Source organism: Balaenoptera physalus, assembly GCF_965194825.1.
Source record: "Balaenoptera physalus genome assembly, chromosome: 1".
Lineage (NCBI taxonomy): Eukaryota > Metazoa > Chordata > Mammalia > Artiodactyla > Balaenopteridae > Balaenoptera > Balaenoptera physalus.
Window position 1 is genome coordinate 19,046,778 of NC_138882.1, and position 27,886 is coordinate 19,074,663.

General features: G+C 39.3%; 1 protein-coding gene across 1 annotated transcript in view; it reads right to left on the reverse strand.

Annotated features, from left to right (window-relative positions):
• LOC309644402 (uncharacterized protein) overlaps window positions 1-14,999 on the reverse strand; it is a 37,267-nt gene extending 22,268 nt beyond the window's left edge. The window contains exon 1 of the mRNA XM_082428102.1: window positions 653-14,999. Within this exon, the coding sequence (XP_082284228.1) occupies window positions 653-666 (14 nt within the window). The 5' untranslated portion in view covers window positions 667-14,999. The remainder of the gene's footprint in view (window positions 1-652) is intronic.
• Window positions 15,000-27,886: the final 12,887 nt, after the last annotated feature.

The window sequence follows — 27,886 nt, forward strand, 5'->3', positions numbered from 1 at the left end:
AAACCATAACAATAGTTTACAGGATTTCATTACTAATAAAAACAACTAGAATTTGTAGAGCATATGACTTTATACAACGTTTGCAAGTGCATTGCCTGATTTGTAAGAGGCCTAACAAAAAACAGAACAATTTATGATTTTATTTATTTCTATTTCACAGATGAGGAAACTAAGGCTCAAATAGGTTAAGTGATTTGTTTCAGGTTGCACAGGTAGTATGTGACAGAGCACGAACTCAAACCCAGCATGGAGCTTGGATCCAAGCAAGATTGGCTTTGAATATTAGCTCTGTCATCTTCTATCGCTATATCTTTTGAAGGTTGTTCATCAGTATAGGCCTCAGTTTTCTTATCAGCAAAACAGGGTTGTGGGTGTGTGATCAAACAGGAGAACATATGTATAATGCGGTGCCTAGCATGTCATTGTTATAATAAATCCTACTTCTCTTTCCCTTCTCTTTTAGTTGGTCATCCCATAGCCTTTCTACTAACTAACCCGGCTACCTCTACCATCACTGCACCTAGTTACCATGGAATTCTATTCTCCTTATCTGCCCAGTCTGGGGCAGTATATTTTCCAACAGGCCACCAACTTCATTAGTATCCCCTGGCCCAGAGCTACCCACACCCACCAGACAGAAAGAGAAAATGACCTTTCCCCTGGCATCAGTATCCACCACTCCTGTTCCTTCGGACTCTGACTTCTGGATTTCTGCTTGCCTCTTTAAATCTATGGCACTTGTCGGCTCCTTAGTTGAGTTCCCTAGTGTCAGAAAACAACGTGACAATCTTCATGTTTCTGCATGTTCAAGCTTTTTGAGTAATCTGGGTTAAAGGATGAGTGAATAGCAAACAAGGCTTGGAAGTTAAAGATAATACATTACTCAGGAGAGATTCACAGATTTATCTACCCTGGAGCTATTTGTTCACATTCCAAAGGGTTGTAACACCCTTGGGACCTTTCCCTTCTCTCCTCAGAGAAGATTTGTTTACATGAAAGAGCAAAAGTTTCTGTCCTTCTCTCAGGAGGGAATAAAGACACCTGTACAATTGCTCCTATATGAGCTCCAAGATTCATAATTTCAAGGTTCCTCTCCTGCACTCTAGTCACCCCTCCCCCTCCATACATGCATGTGATGACTGTCTTTATCGTATCACCCTGACGAGGAGATGGGGCATAAGTAAATAAATCAGTCCGCCTCTGATCCAGAAACCTTGTGTTTACTGTAAGGATAAAAATAAATAAAATATAAAATATTATCTCCTTGGCTTGATTTCTTATCCATAGAAGCCTGAAATATCTTACAGCCTCCTTCCTGCTTGGTTGAACCTGAGTCATTATCATTTACAGAGTCACCTCAAATGAATGCACAGGAAACATTCATTTGATTGTCAGTTCCAACGCTAATCAGGTAGAACTTAGTGGAAAGGAGAAATCTGCCTATCTTGAGCGCCAGATTTAAGACCCTACACTGAACCCTAAATGTCCTTTAGGGAGGATGGGGAAAATATAAGTCAGAGGAAATGAAAAGGTGAAAGAGACCCACTCAATTCACCAATTACTATAAATATAATATCACAAGATAGTACTTAACTATTTCAACTTAAGAATGCAAAATGATCTCTCAGGCCATCCGTTCCCAAGACAGACTTTAGATTTCTTTCTGGGGCCCTTCAGAGCAATCCTTGGCTGTCCTTTTGTATAAAGCCTAGAGGGATCCAGCTACCCAGCTCTGTTACTGCTCTCCCCATCCGAAGCACAGCCTGCTGCCCTGCTGGCATCTCTTTGCACTCCACCCTCTGGCCCCACCCCTTCCTGCTCTATCCAATCAGTTCAGCATTTGACAACAGTGAAAACGTAGAAAGCCTGGTTTCCCTTATCATCTCAAAGGTAGATTTAGTCCATGGCTTTGGACTAGTCATTCAACCATTCTGATCTCTTTTAAAACAAAAGTAGCTAGCATCGATTGTCAGCACACAGCCCTCCATGTTTCCACGGATAGCATTCAGTAAATGATAAAAACCCTCTGGAACTGTTAGTTTATCCAAAGCAGGCAAATTCCAACCTTGGAGAGGTTAATCCCTTCATAAAATAGCATAAAAATACTGCAACACTAACTTTCAGGAGGACGGAATCTGACTCTACGTAGATTGTTCTGTCCTAAACCTCAGCCCATGTCGTGAGCCAAAAAAGCCTTAATAATTAAATGCATTTGGATAATACAGTGGCAAAACCAACTTCCTGAAGGAGGGAAATTATATCTACCCCCGATGGCTTTCTTCTGTTTGCATGATGGCATGAAAACTACCATGCCAAAGTTATTTCATGAGGTAATTGACCAGTATGCCAATATATCAGTCTCACTATTTTTCATTTTCTGGGGAGCAGTAGAAAAGATCAGTGCCCTACCATTTTGAGACATTAACAGGACTGAAAATATCAATCAATCAGATTTACTGGAAGAGGCTTTTGGAAGATAAGGACAATCATTTCTGCCCATGACATTAAGCAGTTTCATTACAGTGAGAAAGGCTGATTGTTTCTATCTTATCTGATTCTGTCATAGTTGTAGAGTTGGCTTCTGCTAGGGGTCGGGTATCCTGGGAAATTGACCTCTTTGCTCTGGGACTGTTAAATCACAGAAGCCTGTGGGTCTCACCCAGCTCACTCTGAGGGAACATCAAGGCAGTTCTACTCTTTACTGGGTGAGAAATTATGTGAAAAGCTTACACCCAAATTAATAATGAGCATGGTCTCTGTAATGCGTACATCTACAGAATTCTACAGCCAGCTTCAGTGATTAGGCCAGATTTGATTTTAAATTAGACAGCACCAAGCTAATCTCATTTCCTTGTACCCATCTAAGAAGAGTGGGTTGTGTTTAAGCCCAGTCCAAGACCATTTTATCAGCTGTTTTATAAGCCTAGCATTCCCTTCCCACCCAGAATGGCCAGTTAATATACCAGGGCTAAATGTTTGGAGAATTACTCTACCATATGGAAGTAGCAAATGAAGAACATAAAAAGCAGAAAGATCTATGCCCTGGTGGATAGTGGTCTCAAATTCACTCATTATTCATAAGAAAGTAAGAAACCCAGGGAACAGGAGAAGGTCAGTGGAGTCCATGGAGGCCATTCCTTTCCAATATACTCTTTTTTCCTTGGGCAGCATCTAATTGCTTCTGTTCTGCTTACACTCGGGCCTGGAATTCTATTCCAAATATTTGCTATTTTCAGAAAGAAGAAAAAAAGTTCCTGGTGTCTGTTCTGTATATAAATTGCTGAGTTTCAAATACTATTCAAGTTGCTGGCAGACAAGGTCCTGAGCAGGAGTGGGTTTCAGGGCAGGCTTACGTTGTCTCCCAGGGGGTCCATTCCCTCTTGGAGAGAGAGAAAGAGCTACTTTTAACCCCAAAGTTTGTTTATCATTTTCCACTGGATAGAGGTATACTTCTGGAAAATGGCAAGGCATAGGGGGAAATCAAGTGGGATAGATATTCTTTTAAACGAAATCATGCTCCCTGGTTCTCAGGAAAATAGAAGAGTGAAAAATGCCTAGGCGCCACCTCCTTCCCAGTCATTAAAGCATCTCTTTTCTATTCTTTTTTTTTTCTTTTCTTTCCTTTTCTCCCTTCTTTTCTGTTGTTTTGTTTTTGTTTTTGTTTTTGTTTAATATCCAGAGCCCACCAGAATAAAGGTACCTATCTGAGAAGTCATTATTTTACTCTGGTCTTCTTTGTTCCAAGGAGATTTCCAGTGTCTTCAGAAGAGCTACTGGTCCTAGCTAGCATATTCTCTCAGAGGTATGGGAAGCTGCCCCAACTTTTTGGCAACAAAATCCTCAGTGCCCAGGAACAGACTAATCAACAGCTGCTAAAACTGGGGAAATGAGAAGAATAAAACTTTTGCTCACCCTCAAGTAACTTGTAGCCTTGCTAAGAAGATAATATCCATGCGTATCAAACAATTAATTAAAAATACATGACAAGATTCCATATATATGTGTTAGCATACGGTATTTGTTTTTCTCTTTCTGACTTACTTCACTCTGCATGACAGACTCTAGGTCCATCCACCTCACTATAAATAGCTCAATTTTGTTTCTTTTTATGGCTGAGTAATATTCCATTGTATATATGTGCCACATCTTCTTTATCCATTCATCTGTCGATGGACACTTAGGGGCAGGACAGGAATAAAGACGCAGATGTAGAGAATGGACTTGAGGACACGGGGAGGGGGAAGTGTAAGCTGGGACAAAGTGAGAGAGTGGCATGGACATATATACACTACCAAATGTAAAATAGATAGCTAGTGGGAAGCAGCCGCATAGCACAGGGAGATCAGCTCGGTGCTTCATGACCAACTAGGGGGTGGGATAGGAAGGGTGGGAGGGAGACACAAGAGGGAGGAGATATGGGGATATATGTATATGTATAGCTGATTCACTTTGTTATAAAGCAGAAGCTAACACATCATTGTAACGCAATTATACTCCAATAAAGATGTTAAAAAAAATACATGACAATATATTGAGAGTATGTGAAGAAACTCTGAATTCACTACATTAAGACCTAGTGCTGGGCCAGTCTAAGCCTAGGTTCTGAAGTTCTACAACCAGCAACTAGGAAATGTTATAGGGGCTCTTCCTTGCTACACTTAAGGATTTTCATAGCAATACGTTAGTCCTCAAAAGATGGGTAAGAGCCATACATTCTTTGTTTAATAAAATTCCTAATACTCTGGGGTTCATAATTTTCTTTGTCTAACTCCTAAGATTCCTTGGGGGCTTCATATCCTGGTATACACAAGGCAATTATATTATCAGACAAAACGATCTCTCCTTTTTTAAAATTTCAATCCAGCAAGTAATGAAGTGATGCATTTGGGCTGGAATTCTCTCATTCCTGGGACTGAACATTAATCATCCAATGAGCTGGTCTGTTCTTCCTCAAATCAAGGTTTGGTCCATCTAAAGCACTATTCTCACACATGAGAGCTGGACAAATTTGACCACCATGGGCTGCCTGCAAAACAGAATGTAGTTTTCAAAGAGTGCTATTCATGACCTCACAAATTCTATAGTATGTCTGCCTTGGGTTTATTAGTACAGTGAAATTTTGATGGATTTTAAAATATATATAAATAACTGTAGTAAAAAGTCTGTGTAGCTTTCACCCACACACGAACTGAAGAAACTCATAGGCACAAGTGCTATGAACACAAACACACCCAACTGGCTTTGTTTGGTGAAGTGATGATTTCACTCTTGGAAGCTCTGCTACTCTTGGATATGCTTTATTATTTTCTTTTAATATAAAAATTTTACATGCAAAAAGGTAGGGCAGAATGGCTTCTCATTGACTTATGTTTCTATAATTATGGGAAAAACAAAAAAGGGAAGCAGCTTAGGTTAGAAATAAAACATATAAACCTCAATGAAAGCAAAGTATGGAGACATGAATTTTCTAGTGAATTTTATCCCAATAACCTCGCACACAAATGCCAAGTATATTGTTGACCCCATGATGTCAGAGAGTCAAGATAGAAAAGAAAAAGCAAGACAGGTAAAAGAAACTTAAAAGTAACAAGAAGAAATAGGAAAATTTAGGAAGCTGAGATATAAGAAAGTTCTGCTGATATTGAGGAGTTAACAGTTTCCTAAATTCAGGCCACTATTACCCATGCCTTGGATCTGGGGAGAGGGATGAGTTGTATGAATTATCTGAACTACCAAGACCTTGTGGCTCATTCAGAAAAGAAAACAAACAAACAAACAAACACACAAAAAAGCTTGTTGTCTCTAACTTGTTAGCACTGGAAGAACCTTAGAGACTTCCTAGTTCAACCCTCACATTTTATAGATAAAGAAATACGACTCAGAAGAAAAGTGGTTTTCAAAGATCTCTCAGCTGATCAGTAGAAGAGGGGGCCTAAATTCCAGATCTATTCCCTAACCCATTTTTATTTCCACTAAAATTCTTTCTTGACTTTTGGTGAACACTTATAATCTCCCATCTTTTTGTGTACCCATCCCCTTCATCCTCCAATCTGCCACCCACTATCCACCCCCCTGCCTTCACACACACACACACATACACACACACACACACACACACTTGCACATCTGCTATATGCTTGTGAAATATGAGTTCTTCCTCAGTTAGGATGGGTTGGCAAGAATTAACACGGAATATATTTTGACAACCCAATGCTTGCAAACTGAATACAAATTCCTTGTAAATGACCGTATGGCACTCCCAGCTACTACATATGCCTGAATGTGACCTTTGGGAAACTCCTGATGGAATTCACCAGTTTTCTTCTCTCTTCTGTAGGGAAACAAGAAGCCCTGGGGCTGGAGGCACTTCCCAGTAGGTTCACGTGTTGAAGCAATCTTGCTGTTGTCTCAGTGACTAGGAAATAGCCATTTGTTTTGTGAAAATGTGGGGATTCAGTAGACTTCCTCCAAACCATGTAACAGATACCTAAACTCTTGGATTCCAACACTTCACCTACTAGGCACTGTTATGCCCCACCCATGTCCCTACCTCTGATCCCATCACCCTACACACACTCCACTCCTTGTTTCCACAGTAAGTGAGTGGGATTTTGCAGTAAGAGAGTGGGATTTTGCTTCAAGACAAATCCTACTCACTTACTGCAAAAGACCAAAGTGAAATGGTAAAAAATCCCTTTATTGTAGATTTTTTAAAAGGGGCTTACGTGATGCAGTGTGCGCATCTTCGTATGAACACTGTTGTCATTGGCAAGCCATCAGAGGAACTTGAGCTTTGAGATGTTTTCTTAGTGATGAGGATGCACTGGACAATTGAAACTGGATAGGTAGCATAGTGGGGGCCAGGTGGAATGGTGTCTATCCTTAGAATATTTCATAATAGAAGAGCAAAAAGCAAACCCAGGATTATAAAGTCATTCATGACTGCTTTATAGAAGGGGAAACTTCGGTTCGAGACAAAGAAGGACTTTCTAATGAAATCGATTATTATATGCTGTTATTTCAGTGGAGGTTGAATGACCATCTGTTCGGATATTCCTGGCAGGAATTCTTCTGAGAAATGATGAGCCAGAGACTCTGAATCTCTCCCTACTCTCCATACCTGTGACTATGGAAATCCTTCTGATGTTTGGTTGAGAACAGGACAACATTATATGGGTTTGGAAAGAACCAGACTAACTGATTGACATAGGAATTAAAAATGGACTCATTAACAGAATGTTCCAGCCAACTATGGAGTGATTCTATAGCTCACAGTGAACACTGCAGTTAATAAAACCTTCAGAGACCTTCTATAATGAGTAGACAAGAATATTTTATAAATATCACACCAGAAATGTATTTGACTTTTCTAGTACATGTGCATACTTCAAAAGCTTATTCCCTTAGGTCATACAAATAGCAACTTTTAACAAAAAATTGGGGAAACAATAGTCCTTACTTCATAGAGGCCATGAGGTTTAAATGAAGTAATGCGTAAAAACCACAGGACAGATCCCCTAGCAGAGTTAGTAAATAATAAATATTAAATATTAGCTGTTTATCTTATTTACACTCACATTTGATTTTCTCAATAAGCTGTTTCTTGGTCGATGGTGTTTACGTTGATAACACACACTAGGTCAGAAGTAGCCCAATCCCAGATTTCTGGAGTTGCACTATGTGGTCTTCATTGTACTGAGGAACCTTCATACTGGACACAGTATCATGTAGATATTGGATGCTTGGGTATGCGGCATGTTAGTATCAGTGTCTCTTGGTGTGACCCAGTGGGTATAAACTAAAACAGATTCTCAAAAGGCTCCATTTTTCTAAGAAAGTAAATAAAACCCCAGCAAGGTGGAATCAAAGGGACAAATAGAAAGAATTGGGTCAAGAGAGACTTCATACACAGATTTTCTTGTGTGACTAATTCAGTGGGTTAGTGTTGCCTTGCAACTTGTGGTGTTTTCCAGCTGGCTCAGAGGAGTAGAGAATTTAGGGCCAAACATTTGGTGAGTTTCCTAATGAAAGAAATTAAACAATAGCTGCTCTGGTTTTTTGTAAGCAAAGATGTGTTATAGTTGAACTCCAGAAAGAGAAACAGCTCTCACTCTATTCCATATTCATGGATCTATAGGGTCAGGCCAAGGTGAACACACCCAAGGTCCATGTGACTGCTCTTTCCCTTCCCTAGGCCAGAACAAAAGCAGCAACATACACTGAGAGGGACTCTTAAAAAGTGACCTCTGAAAAGCAAGCTATAGACACTTTTTACCCACAAAGCAAAGGTACAAATTGCCCAGAGGCAAATGGGTAAATGCCCAGCTAGCTCCCATCCAGAACACAAGACCAAAGAACTGGAAAGCTTACATACTTAGAGGACTCTGGAACCAACTCAGACTCATTGGATGATACCACCCAATTTAGGATCAACACCCTTAACTGACAATCTAGCAGAGTTCTCCATTCCAGGGACCAGCCTTGCAGTGACCGCCTGAGTTTCCTCAGCTAAAGTCTGCACAAAGAAAACTGAAAAGATGAGCTTCTATCTTTGCCTGTTCCTGGACATCAGTTCTTAGGAACTGTCTGGGACATCCAGTTGAGGTATTCTTAGACACAGAAGAGTTAAAATGGTCTTTGGCTATGTCCACTTCACAGGTCATGAATTCCACTTTACCCAGAAAGAAAAAAAAAAAAAAAAAAAAAACTGCCCACAACACACACTATGATTCTTCTTTCAGTGTAAATGATCCAAACTGAAAGCACAGAGAAGATGGCATTCTTTTAGTGGCATACCCTATGACTAGGATACTGACAGTTCCCTGGAGTCTTGACATTTTAATGTAATGATGAAATGGGGTGTGCAGTAAGCAGAGGTCTAAGATGGCCCCCCAAGTTTCCTGTCCCTCAGTATACATATTCAGTATACTATAATCCCTTTCCGTGAGTGTGGGCAGGACCTGTGAATAGGAAATGATAATCACTCCAATGATTAAATGACATTCGGTAAGATTCCATTGTAAGACTAGAGAGAGATTCTCCAGTTGGCTTTGAAGAAGTTCACTGCCTTGAACTAAGAAAGCCTTATGGCTAGGACCTGCAGGTGGCTTCTAGTTGCTGACAACCACCTTCAGCTGACAGCAAGCAAGAAAATGGGACCTGATTTCCTATATCCACAAGGAAAAGGATCTGCCAACAACATGAATGAGCTTGGAAAGGAACTCCAAGGTCCAAAGAGAACACAGCTCAGTTGACAGCTTGAATTCAGCCTTATGAGACCCTAAGCAGAGGACTCAGTTAAACCATATGTAGACTTCTGACCCAACTATGAGATAATAAACATATGTCATTTTAAGCTTCTCAGTTTGTGGCAATTTATTATACAGCAATGGAAAATGAATACATTGCCCCAGCTGAGTGGCCCTATGTCCTCATTTACCAACTGTGTGGCCTCGAGCAGGTTAAATAACTCTCTGAGCCTCCACTTTGTCATCTCCAAAATGTGAATTACAAACATATCGGCTCAATTGCTTGCATATGTTGGAAGAGAGAATGAAAGAGAGATATTATTTAGGAAAGATGTTATTTTGAAAATTGTAAAGCACTAATCAAATAGTTGGTAATATTCAGTGAAAATCTTTGAAGTCTGTGGAAATTCAAAGGTCGTTATGGGCTGAAGACAGGACTTTAAACTCTGGCTCCAGATTTTCAAACCAGGGTAGGATTATGAGAACCCCGGCTCCCATGACCTGTCTCCAAAGCAAATGCCAGAGGAGGCTTGGGTTCCTCCAGCAAAAGGTGTAAACATGGGGAAACTCCCTCTTTCATGGAAACTGGCAAAGCCTCACCCTGCAAATGATCTACTTATTCTTGACAATACACATTACTGTGTCAAGCGCCAGGTAGGCACTGTGGATAAAGAGGCAGACGAGACCCAGTGTCTCTGCTTAAGCCAGTTAAAGTGCTTAGGAAGACACAAATAAGAGATGAGCAAATAATAACGGCATGAAAATGTTATACTAGGTGGTAGGCAACCCATTGCGAAGGGGAGAGTATAGAAGATGAGCGCTCCCTCTTCACGGGGATGTGCAGGGAGGTGCTCCAGAGGAAAGCAGGCTTGAGTTGATTAGTAAAGGACAATTAAGGGTAATTAAATAGACGAGATGGGCAGGGGACTGAGGAAGAGGCATTTTAGGGGAAATGGTTGAATTAAAGACGTAAAGGTTCAAGGACATGACCCTTTGAAAGATAAGCGCCTTAGTGCCATCTGGCTTCATAAATGAGAACATGAAGATACATGACCAAATTAGACTTGAGAGTTGGGAAAAGACCATGAAGGATCTTGCACCCTTTGCTGAAGAGTCTCATATTCATTCTGAAGACGATAAGAAGTCCTTGATGACTTTTAAACAGACTGACCTTTTAAACTTGGACAGCAGTGTGGATAATGGATTTGAAAGAGGAAAGGCTCCCCTTTGAAGGTAATTTGAGTGTCCAGGTAAGAAAAGATCAAGATGTCAGTGCAGATGAAAAGAAGGATGAATTTAAGAGCCAACAAGAAAGGAGTACAAGCAGGACTCAGTTGGCCAGGGTGAGTCTAAGAGAAAAAGAGGTCATAGTTGAATCTGAGGTTTCTTTACCAGATGGGTAATTGAAAGATTCATGAGTACTCCAGCTCTCGGCCTTGTAGAAGGGAGAGAATTTAGGTAAGGACTTCAGGAGTGTCTCAAAGCTTGTCAGGAAGTAGGAGGAGAAATTATTAATACAGACAGCCACTTAATTTATGTCCTAGATCCACTGAGGCAAAACTTTACCAGAAATTTTTCCTCACCAAGAAGAGTGGTTAGGGCAATACAAGGCCTTTCTAGAACTAGAACAAGGCAGTGTTCTTATGTGTCCCGGATACCATGAATGGCTGGACACCTAGATATTCAGTAAGTTTATCATAGGTCAGTTTCTTGATGGGTGTGTCCTCACCTCGGTACAAGTTAACTGTAAGCATTTAGAAGGCAGAATCAGGAACTTGTTGACCGATTGGTTTATTGGCTTAGGAGTTTAAGGTAATCGTGGTTTAGCTCAACACATCTGCACTCTTTTGAAAGGAATTACAAAGTGTATCAGATAACAAAAGAAATTTTAGTCTCAAAAGTTACTCTTGCAGTAAAGGAGTAGGGAGGGCTCAGAAGGATTGTCAACATTGTTTTTAATTCAGTTTTCAGAACCACGTCATTCAAAATGATGTTTTCAATTATTCCTGCTTTTAAATTGAATTCTGCCTGAAAATAAATACCCTCTACCACTTTTAGTGCAAACACCCTGTAAAAAGCACTGAGAATGTGGAATCGATTTTTAGGTTGTGCGCGAGACCTTGTACTCGCCAAATCACACCACTCCTTTTAAAACATATCTCAAGTTGGTCATCTGCTGTGGAGCATTGTTTCATTACTATTGATCTTGCTCCAACACACCAGCAGTAACCCGAATCCACCTTTCTCAGTGTTCATTGTTGTGGTTTTTGTATTTATCTGTCTCATGCCTATTTTTGACTGAACATATTGACTCTCTCCTGTCTCATGGATTGGGCCCAACTTCATTTTTTACTAAGTGCCCCAAAAAACATGAGATGGTCCTGTCATCATGGCTAATTAACCAATCCTTGTTTATTATTATTCAAGCAATAAACAAACAGACTGAAAAACTGCATCCAGAAAGGAGATGTTTTTTATTATAACTTTCTTTACCTAACAAACACCTAGAAATTGATGATTCCCTTCTTTGTTTCCTCTCTTTTCCATTATAGTGGAAGGAGGGGACGAAGAGACAGAAATCTTCTTGGATTTGTAATAGAGGAGTTTGGGTTCCCACTGGAGGAGTTGGACTCAGCTTGCTGAGAGCCAGAGATAGGAAAAGGGCAGCCTGGGGTGGGGGTGGGGCTGGGCGTGCAATGGGAATGGGAGCTGGGAGGAAGGCCACCCATCAGTGGTTAAGCCCAAAGAATAAGGATGAATACAGGAGAATGAGCATCTAGGTTAGTACCTGGGAGGGTCAGACCCAAGATAGAGTCAGATTTGAGGAATGGGTTAACTGCAGTAAGAGTCACTACAATTAAAGAGAAGATCTATTTTGTAAATAAGTTCATTTGTTTTTTTTTTTTTTTAGATTCCTCATATAAATGATATCATATGATATTTGTCTTTCTGTCTGACTTACTTCACTTTGCATGGTAATCTCCAGGTGCATCCATGTTGCTGCAGAAGGCATTATTTCAGACTCAAAGACTTAGAGAATGAGCTTATGGTTACCAGTGAGGAAGAGTTGGCGGGGGAAGGGATAGATTGGGAGTTTGGGATTGATATGGACACACTGCTATACTTAAAATAGTTAACCAACAAGGACCTACTGTAGAGCACAGGGAATGCTGCTCAATATTCTGTAATAACCTAAATGGGAAAAGAATTTGAAAAAGAATAGATACATGTACATGTATAACTGAATCACTTTGCTGTACACCTGAAACTAACACAATATTGTTAATCAACTATACTCCAATATAAAATTTAAAATTTTTTAAAGAAAAAAACAAAAACAAACAAACAAAAAAAGAGAAGATATATTGCAACTCACCCTTTTACGTGGTTCCCAGATCATTTTGGCCAGTGGAGGCAAGTGGAGTTAACCCAGGGAACAACCCAAGGAACTCATCTCTACTCTGTGCAACTCCAGGAACTATGCAACCAAGAGTAACTTGATTTTATTTTCACATGGCGGGTGAGGAAACACAGACTGTGGTCTCCTACAGAAGCCTGTCTGTGACTTTTCTCACTTTTCAATAATCCCATTTTCATTCAGCTCAACACAAGCCAGCCAACAGGTGCTTGCTCCCCAAATCACTACCAGATTTTTATTTTCAATTTAAGATTCTACACTAGTTATTCCATTCCCTAATTCACCACCAAAGCTTTGGCTAGGAGATTTATTTATTCAGCAAATAGTTGAATGACTTTAGGGTTGGGGTGTGAAGGGCAGGGGTTAGAAAGAAGAATGCAATTAATTAACTGGTACTCCATCTTTAAGACACATGAATAGATTGACGGTTCCCTACCTGGACTTATTATAATTTATGATCGTTCATCCTCCCTCTTCCTGATACTCCCAAAACTTAAGAACTTGCCATATGTCTTGGTATATTTTCTAGGATTCAGTAATTTTTTTTTCAAATATTTCTTTTAGGGTGGTTTTCTTTTTTACAACTTTGGAAACTGAGAACAATGTGGCTTCAGATGGCTTGGGCTTTCCTCTGTGAAACTTTTCTCCAACGTTGTACAAGGGGAGGCCATGCTGGAAAGCTCAGCTTACATAACCTCATTTGACAAATATGATACATGCCAAAAACTTGACATTTCACAATACAAACTTTTTATGGAGCAGCTTTATGTTTCAAACACAATACAGCATTCAAAGAGCATGCGATCATCCAACCACCTCCCCAGGTCCCAAGGGTTCTGTTAAAAATATATGGGGGAAGAAACAAAGCGTCTCCACATCATGGCATCAAATCCTCTGCTCACCCTTTGATTCCTTCCTCTTCCCTCCTGTGTTCTCCTGGGTGGCAAGGTTAATGCCCTTGGAGATTCACTTCACCACCACTCCCAGGGGCTGGGAAAGCCCCTCCTTTGATGAGAGAAGGAGTGCCCTGAAAGAGGTCTCCAGAGCAGCCTGGTGTGACACAATGGTCATTATCTCAGAGGAGATAATTAATGAGAAAATGCTTGGTAAATCATAAAATCCTAAGTGCTAATGATTGTTTTATTATGGTTAGTTATTTATTTATTAGTATTGTTGCTACTAATGATGACTCACCAAGCTTCCTGCTTAGAGCTCCAGTTGAGGCTACAATGCCTCAGAAAAGTATGGCATGAAAAGCTACTGAGGAAAATGGGAGGAAAATGTAATCCATCCCTGCTCCAGTCTCCGGGAAGAGTTGTCATGTTTACAAGAGCCCACTGGGACCCTCGCCGACTCTAATTTTCCATTGCTGAAATGATTCTCCTTTATCAATGATAATAACACCCATGTATTCTTATTGTGGAAGACATTTGTGGTCGACGTTTGTCTCCAGTAATTCCACTGTGAAAAGATCATCTCTCCACACCTGAAAGGCTTAAAGACCTGACCACCTTCCCCCGCTCCCCCAATACTCATGGGCTTTTCTCAGACCCCTCCCGTAAAGTTTTCCAACTATCTCACAAATTAGGATCACCCAAAAAAAAAAAAAAAAAAAAACCAGAATATGATTCAAGCGAAAATCTTAGTAAGCAAACGTATTTGGCACTAAGAGATGTGGAAAGTTGAGTCTGAAGCCAGGAGGTGGTTACTTGACTCTGCCCATAATTCTACACAGACAGTTACATGCAGTGAACTTGGGGGGCTCAGATGAGTGTAGTGGGAAGAACTTTCGAATTTTTACTTTTGAGTATTTTTCAATAAGTAACTCCATTTGAGCTCCAGTGGAACAGCCTGCCAAGCTACTTTTTCAACCAGGACTTTAAAACGAAATAAATTTAAAAAAAAAATTTATACTGATCAAAGATAAAGTAAAATATTAGTCTGGAAGAAATACAATTTCAGGTTTGGAAGTTGGTTTTATGAGGGAGATAATTCTCCCCTATTTTTTCCAGGCCTATAAATGCAATTTTTATTTGATTTTTTCCCCCAGTCCTCAGGTTCCTACAAAGATTGAACATGGGGAAGATTATTTCATTTATTTTCCAGGGGGGTACTCGGCAATAACGTTCTGCAGACCCACCTACTGTTGTTTAGAAGCATAACTTGGAAACGTCCTGCTAGCTGCTGCTTGTCAGTGGATGTAATCTTCTACTTTTACAGTCTAATGAAGACCTAGCCCTTCTGTATCTGGGGACAATCTGTGAATTTGGTCAGTGTCTGCCATTGTGCCTTACGCTCATTATCAACAATTAACACAAAGAACAGATAAGATCTTGGCTGTTTCTTAAGCTCATTATCAACAATTAACACAAAGAACAGATAAGATCTTGGCTGTTTCAGCCTTAGGGAAAGACCAATTTTTTTTTTAATGCCAATTAGAATATAAAACTTGATACCAAACCACTCGTATTAACGTCACAAGCAGTTCTGAAATATGTCTAATAGAAACAATAACCCCGGTTTATGACATTCTGCTCAAATCTCTCTCCTTTGTGCTTCAGAGGGTCCCATAAGGTACTCTTCCAGAACAGGAAAAGAGAGGCCGCTGTAGTGTTCAGCTTCACCTGGGCACCCTCCTGCAGCATGAGAGCAAATTCAAGAGAATGTTTTGTTTTTAAATGTTGGGCCGCATTTTTTAATTCTACTTGGTAACAGCTTATTGCGTTCCATGGTAGATATGTATAATCATACAACTTAAATGATTTACTTTTTCACCAGAAGAATGTAAATGAGAAAAAAAATGGCACTGCTTATCAACCTCTAAAATTTTCAAGTATGGAAAATTAGAAAGAAGTAGGCAGAGAGAAAAGAGCTAATTTTTCTTAAATGAGATTGCCAGCCATGCTGAGACGCAAGCCAAATGCTACTCAGCCCGCAGGAGAGAAAGGTGTTTATCAATGCCCAGAATATTTCCAGAACATCTATCAAGAACTTGTGCCATTACAGGAAATACAAACCAAAAAGCCACCTTTTTCATTCAATCTTCTAATAACATATTTTTGAGGGAATCTCAGGACAACAGAGATTTAATAGGACAACATGGCAAATGTACAATACGGATTATTTCCAAGTAATGGTCTTGGTAATGCAGGTGGGTTTGATTTTTATTTAATGTAAGTGCTTTGTAATCAACCAGACCTAGGTTTGAGTTCAAGCTCTGAAACTAAATAGCCATGTGACTTTGGACAAGTCTCTGAGTGGGTTCCCTTATCTGTAAAAAGAGGATAATTATGGTATGTATCTTATCGTCTCATTGTTGAGATTAAATAATAGATATAAAGCAATCCAAGCAGTGTCTGGCACATAGTACACTCTCAATAAATGCTAGCTGTTGTTATTAGCAATGTTCCCAAACCTTTCTCCTGCTGTGTTCTGATTTTCTACAGCAACCATTCGTTCTAGCTGTCACTTAAAGGGAGCGATGTATGCATTTCTGAGAAATAGATCATGTCAGGAACAGACAAGCAAATTAAAAAAAACACTAATCAAAGATCAGAGAACCCAGTCATTTACATCAGAGACCAAGTTCCATTTTTCTGGAGACCTAAAGGGAGCTGGAGAAAGTCAAACAAAATGTTTTCATTTCTGGCCCCCTTTCATGTCTGTGAACAGATTCCAGTGATATGTTTCCCAATAGGGAAAGCAACTTAGTAAATTAGAGCATTGCAGAGAAAATTGCTAGAGATCTGCAACCTCTCTCCCCTTACCTACCACCACATAGACATAGCTAGGGAGTCTAAGCTGGCTGCTCATCTAACTACTAATTGTGGTAGCAATTAATATACATCTAACAATGATGGGTACGTAGTCAGCCTCTGTGTATGTTCTGCTTCCTTAGAAGAACCTTTCTAAGAACAGAGACAAGCTGAGTCTTTTTTGCTTGGTAGAGAAGCATGCTGCCAACAGATTTCGAGACCAATGCTTCCAGCTTAGAATGGTTAACCAAACTATCAAGGGAGGATTCCAGAAGGAATACCAGAAGCACATTCCAGGCGTGGGCTTTCGAGACAAACAGATCTGACTTTAAATCTTAACTCGTGCTTCCATGTGTGATCTTGGGCAAGTTAGTTAACTTATTCTACCTCGTTTCCCCATCTAAGTTGCCTATTCCTGCCGGTTTGCCTGAGACAGTCCTCGATGATTGTCCTTGGATGATTTAATAAAAGCTGCCCCAGCACCCCAAAAGGGCTCCTGTTTGAACAATAAATTCATAGCCACCTCATTCTTCCATAAAATTAAAATAATAGTCACCTCGCAGGCTGGCTGGGAAGGCTGGCCATAACGTATGTTCCTTGCTACCACAGTGCCTTGCATATAGAGATGTTCAGTATAAATTAGTTCCCTCTTTATCAATTTCCTTCAGATCCGCTCTATCCAATGCAGCAGCCATTAACCTCACAGGGCTACTCAGCACTTGAAATGTGGTGAGTTCAAGTTGAGATGTACTGTAAACGTAAAATTCACCAGATTTTGAAGATTTAGTACATTAAAAAAAGATAAAACATCTCATTCATAATTTTTATATTAATTACACGTCCAAATGTTATTATTTTAGATATATTAGGTTAAATCAAATAAATTATTAAAATTAATTATACCAGTTTCTTTTTACTATTTTAGCATGGCTACTAAAAAAAAAATGTAAAATGACATTTTATTATATTTCTATTGGGCAGCAATGCTACAGATGGTTCATTTATGCATGGACCTCATACACTTCATCCTACCTGTTGAATTCTTCCTTCGAAACTCAAGGTGAGAATCAAGTATGCGTTCATCATATTTATCAACATGTTCTTAAACTTACTCTGGGCTTTTGAAGGTAAAAGGGCAATAAACTAAGGGGCAAAATAAAATGGACTCTGGTCCTGCCTCACAGCAATGGTTTCTCCTCAGGGAGAGAAACATTGACCTTGAGTACATTAGGAGAGCTGAAGAACTGGGGCCAACTTTGGAAGATGTCAATGTTGGCAAGGAAACAGAAGCTTGGTTTGCCAGAAAAGATCTCGCAATCTCTCCCTGGGTCACGTTTGCTAATTCTTGCGAATGCTTATGAAACATCTCTGGTCTCAAATCCGAATAACATAAAAGAACTGGGGCCCATGAGCAGGCTATATAGGTGCTGCCTTGAAAAGAAGCATTCACACCATAAAAAATCACCAACTTTCAGCCCCCCAAAATCTTCTAAAAGCATTAAAACAGCCTCTAGTTTGATTCTTGTGAAAACCCCTGACATATGGGTGGAAGACTTGCAGAACAGCAAAGTGTAGACCAAATTCACTCCAAAACAATAATTTAATTCAGTCAGTGCCCACCCCACACTGATACAACTAGTTGAAGAACATCAGTGTCCAATTTTTAAAATCTTAACAAATTGGATTTTTTAAACATTTTAATCAAATAATCTACTTCACAAAACCTTTTCAGATATGCAATATTTTTAGAAATTATTTCGTCTGGAAGAATCTTATTGGCTGAAGTGGTTGCCCTGACATCTCATGTCAACTCTGTCATAGAGGTAAAAAGAAATGATTCAAACCGGTTTCCTAGCACAACCGAACAAGAACTGTCGTCAACATACTGAATTTTTCACATTTCAACCAGTTGCTTTAGCACTGTGCAGACGTAAACGTTGACGTCACTCCTCAGAGGAACACCATCTTTCCTGATGGCCCCATAGTTTGGAAAGAAGGTAATGGCAGACAGTATGAGAAGCATGTGTCGGATAGATCTAAAATTTAATGTGTTCCATGGGATGCTTTGTGTCTCAGTTCCACCAGCTCTCATCAGCTAACTCCCCCACCCACTCACCCCGCAGTCAAATAATTCCCCTCTCTTTGATAATGCACCAACACAGGGAGAGGCAAGGGTTTGGAACAATAGCATCTGAAGTGGAAGAAAACACAGTGGGCCTCTCACTTTCCCTCTCTAACCACAACAAGTGGAGGAGACTTTGGCCTGAAAAATCTATCTGCTACTAAATGGTACCCAGATGGAAATCACAGCTGCTCTCTGGTACCAGCTGTACCTGTGCCCATCCATCTTCAGAACATGCCTGCAGCTGAGCAGAGAGAAAAATTGGGTTGACAGAGCAGTTAAATAGCCTCTCTTTTCTTCTGCACACTTTTCCTTTTATCTTTCCCCCTTCAGTTTCAGAGTTTCTTGTTCTCACCTTCATGCTGTGGCAGTGCTGACAAAAGAAAACTGCAGCTCTGGAAAACCAGTGGTGAGTAATAGCCCCAGGCTTTGAATACCTAATGCCTATTGTATGCGTCTGTGGGAGGGAGGACCAGAGGGAGGGGAAGAATTTGGTCAAATTGCCCGGGTAGGAAGAGGACCTCGTGTCCGCGACCCCAGTGCATCCAGAGAGTATCTGACTTTTGATACCTGTCTTCTAATTAAATCCAAACATCTAGTATGCACAGCCCCTAGGAATGCATTGTTCAAACAGATTTGATTCCTGCCCAGAGCCTTTTCAAGCCACTGACCACTTTGAACCTAATTAGAAAAAGCAGAGGATACTGGAGACATTTAATAAAAGGAATCAGGTTGCTGCTTCATCTTCATGACCTGGGATTTATAAGGGAATTTCACTGGCTTTGTAGCAATGTAAAATAAATAGACATTAGATGATGACAGGGAAAACAAAATTGCTGCCAAAGCTAAAAAGAGCTTGGCAAAAGAAGAAAGAACTACTACATAGTCAGTCATTATTTACTGTACAAACCTTTTCATAAAGCACAGAAGAGAGATACATAGGAATAATGGGCCCTTGCTAAAAGATGAAAAGGGCTTTCTATATTATCCCCTTGATGGAGGCACTGACGTGTCCCAGTGGTTACACAATCTTATTGTTCTATTCAACCATTCAGAAAGCTCAGTGAACAGCCCTGCTCTGGAACTTTCAAAGGCTGAAATAAACACTCCACACGTTTCTAAGGAAAAGAAGAAAATGGTAATGGATGGAAATAACAAATTAATTTGTTAATCCTTGCAGACCGCCACGGTCCACTGCATAGGGTCTGACCCGTTAATTATTCTTTTGCCTGTAATGCTAAAATGTAAATAAGTGCCGTTAACTAATCTACCAGCTCTTGACCAAAAGATCCAACTGTTCATTATTTCATTTAAAAGAAGAAATGCTTTGCTGTTTGCTGATGGTGGTGTCTCTGAGATGTTGACAAAACAGTGTGACCTGAAAGAGCCATCTTAAAGAAGTGGTTTGATTCTATACATTCCCTCTCCCTGCCCCAGGAAACTGAAATCATGTGGCTTCTTTAACTAAAGTTGTGTCCACCCAATCCAACAATAGGGAATTATTTTTAAATGTTAATGAAAAAAATGGGTTTTTTTAAAAGACTGTAGCATTCTCATAGCTGTAAAGCATTATAACTATAAACTTGGTCTAGACTAGAACAAGAGATGCGCAATGGAAAGATCTGAAGAACCAAGGTACATTATTGATTAATTCGAATTAATAGTCTATTGTGCTGCTAGGTTGCATTTCAGTAGCTAATGTCATAGGTAGACTCATTTAGCCTTTCGTGTGTGTGTGTGTGTGTGTGTGTGTGTCTGTGTGTGGTAGGGAAGGAGACTGGTGGCCTGGAGTGGAAAGTGGGAACATGTGTTCCTACAGCATCTGAGAAACCTGGAGGAAGAAAGTGACAATGTATCCAGGGGAATGCACAACAAAGGAACAATTCTAACAAAGGAAACAACATTGACCCCATAAACGGTAATGATATATTTTATGGTACCCAAAGCAGAGCAAAACCCCGTTTAACTATGGTGATTGGAAAGTGGTTGATTCTAATTAATCCTACTATCTAGAGCAGTGGGGCCATGTAAAGACAACTAACTGAGTTCCCACCGTGACTCTATATAGTTAGGACCTCAGGGTCTTGGGCAAGACATCTGTCCTTCCTAAGCCACCACTTCCTCAACAGGAAAATTGGGAGACTAACACCTCCTGCCTTACAGTATTGTATTTTCAAAGAAAAATACCAAAATGATGGGAAGGTGTTCTGGAAGTTGTAAAGCCCTGTATGAAGATGGTGTTCAATTGATTACAATAAAGAAGTATCACGTATATAAGCAATAGATGAATGTTTCAAAGAACATGGAAAAAATACTCAACACTATAACAATCTTGAACACAATTTAATCTTTCTCTGAGGGTTTAGAAAGTATTTTAGGAAGCCGCAGTGTCTCTCTCTGCCATGAATAGGCATCAATTACAGAAAGAGCCAACTGAATTATATGGCAAAAATTAAAGTTCTGATGATTTCATGTATGTGGTTGTTTGAAATATCAATTATCAGTAGCTACTATATCCCATTATGTCTTTCAACGTCATCATATAAGTTGTATGAGATATTAATCATCCATTAAAAAGAATGATTTAGAACTATATCGTAGACTGCAAGAATTTTCATAAGATAGTACTGATTGAACAATATAAGAGGGGGATAAGGGGACATGAGATTGGGGAATAACCAGAGATGCTGTCAATTGGAGAAAGATGCCCCTTACTCAAGATGCTTTATTTCCATCTGTTGGGATATTCTTATAATATACTGCCATCTGCTAGAAAATCATTGTAATAAATGTAAAACTCTTCACTGTCTGCAATATGATTGGAACCCTATTAGCTGCTGTCCTCTTGTGCAGTGCACAACCCTCCCAACCATGAAGGGTGGACTTGAGATGTTTAGCTTTACCTTTTACACCTTCATTTGTGTTATTACATTTACTGCAAAATTTATGAACTACCATTTGCAACCTGAAAAACACCAAATAGGAAACATTAAAAAAATATATCGATAGGCCCCTAAAATAAATTTTAATGGCAATGATAAACCTAAACCCCTTAGAGCAGAGTTCTAAATGTCTGAATATAGACATTGGCTCAGAGGCTATGATTTCTAGCTTGGTTTTCCAACTATTTACTGTGTGCTTGGGCCCCAATCGATTAATGCTTTTGCTCCCTTCTTACATCATTTCTAAATTTTATAATGATAGTTTTATAAAAGTACTTAATATTTAGTGACAGATAAAATGACTAGCCTATAATCTTCAATTTATATATAATAAATCTACCAACTTATATGGAAGAACTTCATAAGTTTTCAGTTATAATATTCCAATTTTTTAACATATAAGCATCATTTCAAATTATAAATAGATTTTGAGGCTCTGATTCAGTCAAGATAACTTTCTGTTTTCCTGCTTGTGTTGTCCAGTGTCAGTTTCAATGTTTGAAACAAATATTAAAAGCATATTAGTATTGGAAACCATCCAGGTGTCCACGAAGAGGGGATTGGTTAAGTTAATTACATATGCTCATTTACTAGAATACTTAGAAAGCCATTAAAATGGTGAGGAAAATGTATATTATGTTTAAGAGAAAAAAATGAAGTTAAAAATATGTGCATAGTATTCTAAATAGAGATAGATGCTGATAAAAGAGGGATGGATAGATATTCATATGTATATTCATATATATAAACCTGGAATGACATACAGCACATTGTTGCAGTGGTGATTCACGTATGGTTGGAGCATGGGTAATTTTCATTTTCATATTTATACACTTCTATATTTGTTGGACTTTTTTATAATAATCACAAGATGTTTTTGTTGGGAATTTTGTTGGTTAAGTTGTGCTGGGAAAATGTCTGTCTCCTCCTATTTAAGAGGAAGGCGCTTTGGACAACCTGGAGGAATATTTAATATTTAACTTAGCAAACCAGTTAAGTCATTGGCAGAGTTTGTCTTGCCTTCAGTAAGCATCCAGGTTGACTTTTATATGTGTTTTCTATTAGTTTAGTTCTTTAATCATTTTCCTCAGGATAATACACAGGAAAGAAACTTGGGTCTTGGCCTGCTGGTTTCAGTGGATAGAAAGGACACAAAGGAAGTTGGTAAAGGAACAGCAAAGGGCATACTCATTCTCTTTAGATGGTGGCAGCCCAGCTTAAATATGGTTCTCTATGTTATCCCTTTATTTACACTGTATCTGTAGAGCCTAGCATGTTCCTGACTGCTTTCAATCATGGGAAATACAAAGATGAGAAAGATCCAATGCTGTCCTCCAGGAGCTTACAATTCATTCTGTGTCTACACAGTCCTGAAGCTTCCAAACACAGATTGACACAACCAAGACAATTAGCAGAAGACCAACAGTTTGCAGAATAAGCACTCACTGCACTAAAAACTATGACTACTTCTTTTCAAAGCATAATTCTACTTTATACAAGGAGACAGCCATTAAGACTAGTGAAAATAAGTCACCCGATTTACAGACATCAAAGTTGAAAATCTTCACAGGGCATTGGAAGGAAAGATCTTTATTCTCAATTTGAGAGTGAACATGAAATATGGTGTGTTCATGCGGGTGTCTCTCTGCAGAGCCGGCAGTAAGCAGGCGTACCCTTAGTGTCAGGGGAGAAGGCAAAATGGGAAACACAGTGAGGAGTAGAGACGGCTAATGGAGAGAGTTGTTTAACGGGTAAGCTATCATCTGCACACACGGAAGCCTTCATGTGGTCATGAACAAAGGGTAATTGCAGGATGCTTTATTAATTGAAAGTAACTGTTCTATTCTTGGTGAAACGGCTTAATGTCGAAAAACCAAACACATGATAAAAGGACATGCATAGTCAGCAGAGAAACCTCAGCTTTCAAAAATCTGCCAGGAAGAAGGAAGTTTAGAATGGATTTGTTCTCTGGCTCCTCACAACAGATAAACCACCAAGGGACTCCCAAGGATCTGAATAATGAGCCAGTCTCTCCCTCCCCCTTCCCCATCCCTCCCCAAGTCTCTCTCTTTGCCTCTCCCTAGCTCCTGCTCTTCTGGCTACTCATATGTGCATGGTGAGCAAGTACCCAATGAATTGCTATATTTTGGGCCCTCTTTCTCATGTGGCAACTAATACCTGAAAAAAAAAATGAATTCCATGCATCCCATCCCCAAGAACTAGGGGCTTACTATAAAACAAAATAAAAATTAGATTTCTGGTTTATGAGTCATTTTTCCCATTGTTAAATAAATGTGATTAGCATTCAACGATTGTGTCCATGAAGTGACTATGTGGGTATACTGCAGACTGGGTTTCTTACATGTTTTATTCCTAGGTTCAGCATCAGGTTCCTAATTTACACATTACACAATATGGCTGCGTTGGAGGGACCTAATTGGCTATAAAGACCAAAGCCTTTGTGAAAAAAATGTTAATTTGCTACTGGGCACTACTGTAAATTGGCTGTGCTGAAGTGTGCTCCAGTGGAGATACACTGCTTTGAACCTCCCAGAAATGAGCCCAAAGTATCCTTTCATGATGTAATAATTAGAACCACAAAAACATTATCTCACTAGGAGTATTTGTCTTTGAACAAAAACAGTGCCAGACTCAGGCAAAAGTCCCACATATACACAACACACCCTATGGGATCCAGCACCTCCAAGTTTTCTCTCTTCTCCTAGACACATATAATATGTGCCAGAATGTGAGTTTAAGTCAACGAGTTACCTTCTTAAGATACAATTTGTTGGTAAATGATGTCTAAATGTGTAAGAAAAGACTTCAATCACCCTTCCTCTTTATAAACATTCTAAGCACTAAGGAATGGCTTGGGGAAGTAGCACTGTTGAAAACCTACACCATGTTTTCCTCTCTTGAATGAATCAGTCCCCTTTGCAAAAAAGACAGAAGTGTCAGTCCAGAGGGAGGCAAAACTAAGCGTTCTGGAAATGAAGCCCTGTCAAGAAGTTCTTCTTGGTGTTGGAAAAACTTCAACCATATTACATGTCTTTTCAAAACAAGTTTTTGAGGGCTCTGGAAAATTCTTCCTGGGCCAAAATGCAGAACAACTGAAGGACATGATTTGGTGTCTACCATCCATTTGTCAGTCCAATGTTCATTCTGATATTTTAGTTTTAGAAATCTATAATCATATCACTGGACTTCCCCTGTGAGAGCCTTGGCTACAATGAGCAGGAAGGTAGATTTTCACTTCTTTATTCGATACTACTATTTTAGCTTTTTTCCATTTTCTTCCCATGGTTAAAAGAGAGGAAAATAAATCCTTTCAGGGGAGTTCTAGAACTGGCTTCATGGTTTACAAAGGATGAAAAGGACTTGTGAGAAGCACAAGGAAAGAGAAGACAGAGCCAGGGTAGAAGGTGGAATGGAATGGATAAATGTCACAAAACTGAGCACACTGGGGAAGTCCACAGCAGAGACCAGCCCAGGTAACATGGCACAGCTGAGCTGAATTTGCTCTCTGTGCATTTCATCATGGAGGCGCACACGACGGCTGCCATTTTTAATGCTGAAATGAAAGTGATTCTGAAAAGACTATTTCATAAACTACAAGAGCAAATGATCCCCTCCCCACTGTTTTTTTTTTTTTAACCATGAACGGCGTTCACTTTTTCTATTAAATAAATAAATTTAAAACACAAGAGAAAAGTTTCTCTAAGAATGCACAAATTCTGAATCCTCTGATGCTGGAAACAAGGTTGAACAACATGAAAAATCATTCCCACAGCTGTTTCTATACAGCAGCTATTAGGAAGGGAATCTCATGTGTCACTTAACCAGCTGTCATATTGAGGAAAAGTGAATGTACCGATTGATGTAATGCTCTTGGGAGGTGGGAAGAGTAGGGGTTTATTTGAGAAGAGAGGGAAGAAGGGTCAGGGAGCTATGGCTCTAACCTGTGAACAGTGGTTGAATTGTTTGGGATGTTGATTCAGGATCCTACAAAGGCCCCATTATCCCTATTCTCTAGGTGATTGTACACCTGACAAATGGTAATGGCAACATTAGCCGACCTGAGAGAGTTCTCTAGCCCTCTAATGTGTGCCAATATTAAGTCTGATAGCCTCTCTCTCTCTTTCTTTCTCTCTCTCTCTCTCTCCCCTATTTTGATAGCTGCCTGCTGTTTAAGCAAAGCGCTGGGTTTCCTGACAGCTGAGGCCCAGGTGGCCTCAGTATCAATCTAAACAAGTTGATGTGAAATTGATCTTCCAGGGTTGGGACTAGGGGAGCTGGTGTCAACAGAGCATTCCACCTTCAGTAAAGATAATTCTTTCATCATCAAGGGCGGGGGGAGTGAGGACTTAGGAGAGCTGACACAGGTGCCCCAGTTGCCCACTTGTATTTGCTTTTGAAACTCCAATTGTGATGACATCATCCTATCAAAGGGCTGTGTTTGTTGGTGTTTGTTTATGTGGGTTGTCAGTATATAACCATGCACAATTACAGCTGGGATCAACCCTGTATATTAAAAAGATGGAAAAATTGAACCACAAAAGAAACTCTTTGGGCAAAGAAATGTCGACGGAAGCAAACAAAGAAAATGCAACCTGGATGGAAATTTCCCTCGTTTTAGAAACAATCTGGACAGTGTGGGCAGACTAGTGGTTCAGAAAAATACATATAGTTGGCTCAATTATTCCACCAATAAAATCCAACCAATAGAATAAGTAATCCAGAAATAGTTTTCTATTTAGGTTTTCAAATCAATATGTGAATATTTTAGAAGTAGACTTATTTTAACCATGTTTGGCTTAGGATTGTCTTAGTTTTGGCACTTCATTCATCTTTGGGAGCAATAATGAATGTTCAAAACAGAAGTCAGAGTGACCTTTTTGTTTGTCTAAAACTGGCGTAGTCAATGGGGGAAAAAAAAACTTTGTAGAGAGAAAATGAGTTGTACTCACGAGTTTAGTTTGGTGGCATGAATGGGGCATTTCTTTCTTGAATATCACTGAGTTGGAACAGCTAGAAATGAGGCATGACCTCGAGCTGCAATGCAAGAATAGCTAATCCTTTATCTGTAGGGGTTGTCCTGAGATTAGGCTAGATCTTCAAATCACTATGAAAACTGATTGGAAAGTGAAAAATCAGATAAGCAACTGGTCCTTTCATTTCTGCAACACTAGAATAAGTTGATGTTGGAGAAACCCAGACTTTTCCACTTAAAGAACATTCTGAAAACTCAACATCAGCCTATAAAGATGAAAAAAAAAGTCTACACTTAAAAAACCAGCCGAATGAACCAAAGAGCATCTTCCAGTTTGGAAAATGTGAAATTAGAGTTAGCAAATGTGTAGATTTTGCAGAAGGGTTGGGTACTAGCGGTGAAAGATCTAAAGACACACATCGTCCTGGGCTTGCTCTATGACTTTATGTGACCTGAAGCTGAACATGCAAATTCTTTGAGCTATAACCTAATTTTACCTCTAAAATTCAATGGAAATAATAAAGAACACTACAAATGTGGTAAGGGTCTTGCTACGATGACTGGGGAAATTGATGGCTGAGCATGCTGAAGAATAAAATGGGAACACTATTTGAAACCTACACATTTAAAGAGGTGAAACAAACTACTATACTTCAGTTCCAACCTAACCCATGAAAGTTTCCAGAAATATTTCTTAGATCTTGGTGAGAAACTATTTCGGGTTAGGAGAACTAAAGTCACCTTGTTTCTTTATATCAGTCAATAGCACTTCATTGTCTACACACCAAGTTGCATGAGATTTTTCACCCTAACCTAGAGAGTACTAGAAGCCACAATATTTGGTGGAGCCACAAGCTAACTGAAAAACAAGATAGTTTTCATAATGCAGCTCTTCTATGCTGTAAGAGAGATGCAGGGCATGGCTTCTTAGCATTTTGCCTAATTTCATTGTCTTGTCTTAGTGGATAACACACCCACTAAGAAAGTTGTAAGAAGGCTTGTCAATATAGAAAAATTCATATAATAAATCAAGCTTGAAGCGCTATTTACAATAACCAAGATATGGAAGCAACTTAAGTGTCCATCAGCAGAGAAATGGATAAAGAATATATATATATATATACACATACCACTTCCATTGCATATATATATATATATATATATATATATATATATATATATATACGCAATGGAATATTACTCAACCATAAAAAGGAATGAAATAATGCCATTTGCAGCAACATGATAGATCTAGAGATTATCATACTAAGTGAAGTAAGTCAGAAAAAGAAAGACAAATACCATATGATATCACTTATTTGTGAAGTCTAAAAAAATGATACAAATGAAATTTTTTGTAAAACAGAAACAAACTCACAGATATAGAAAACAATCTTATGGTTACCAA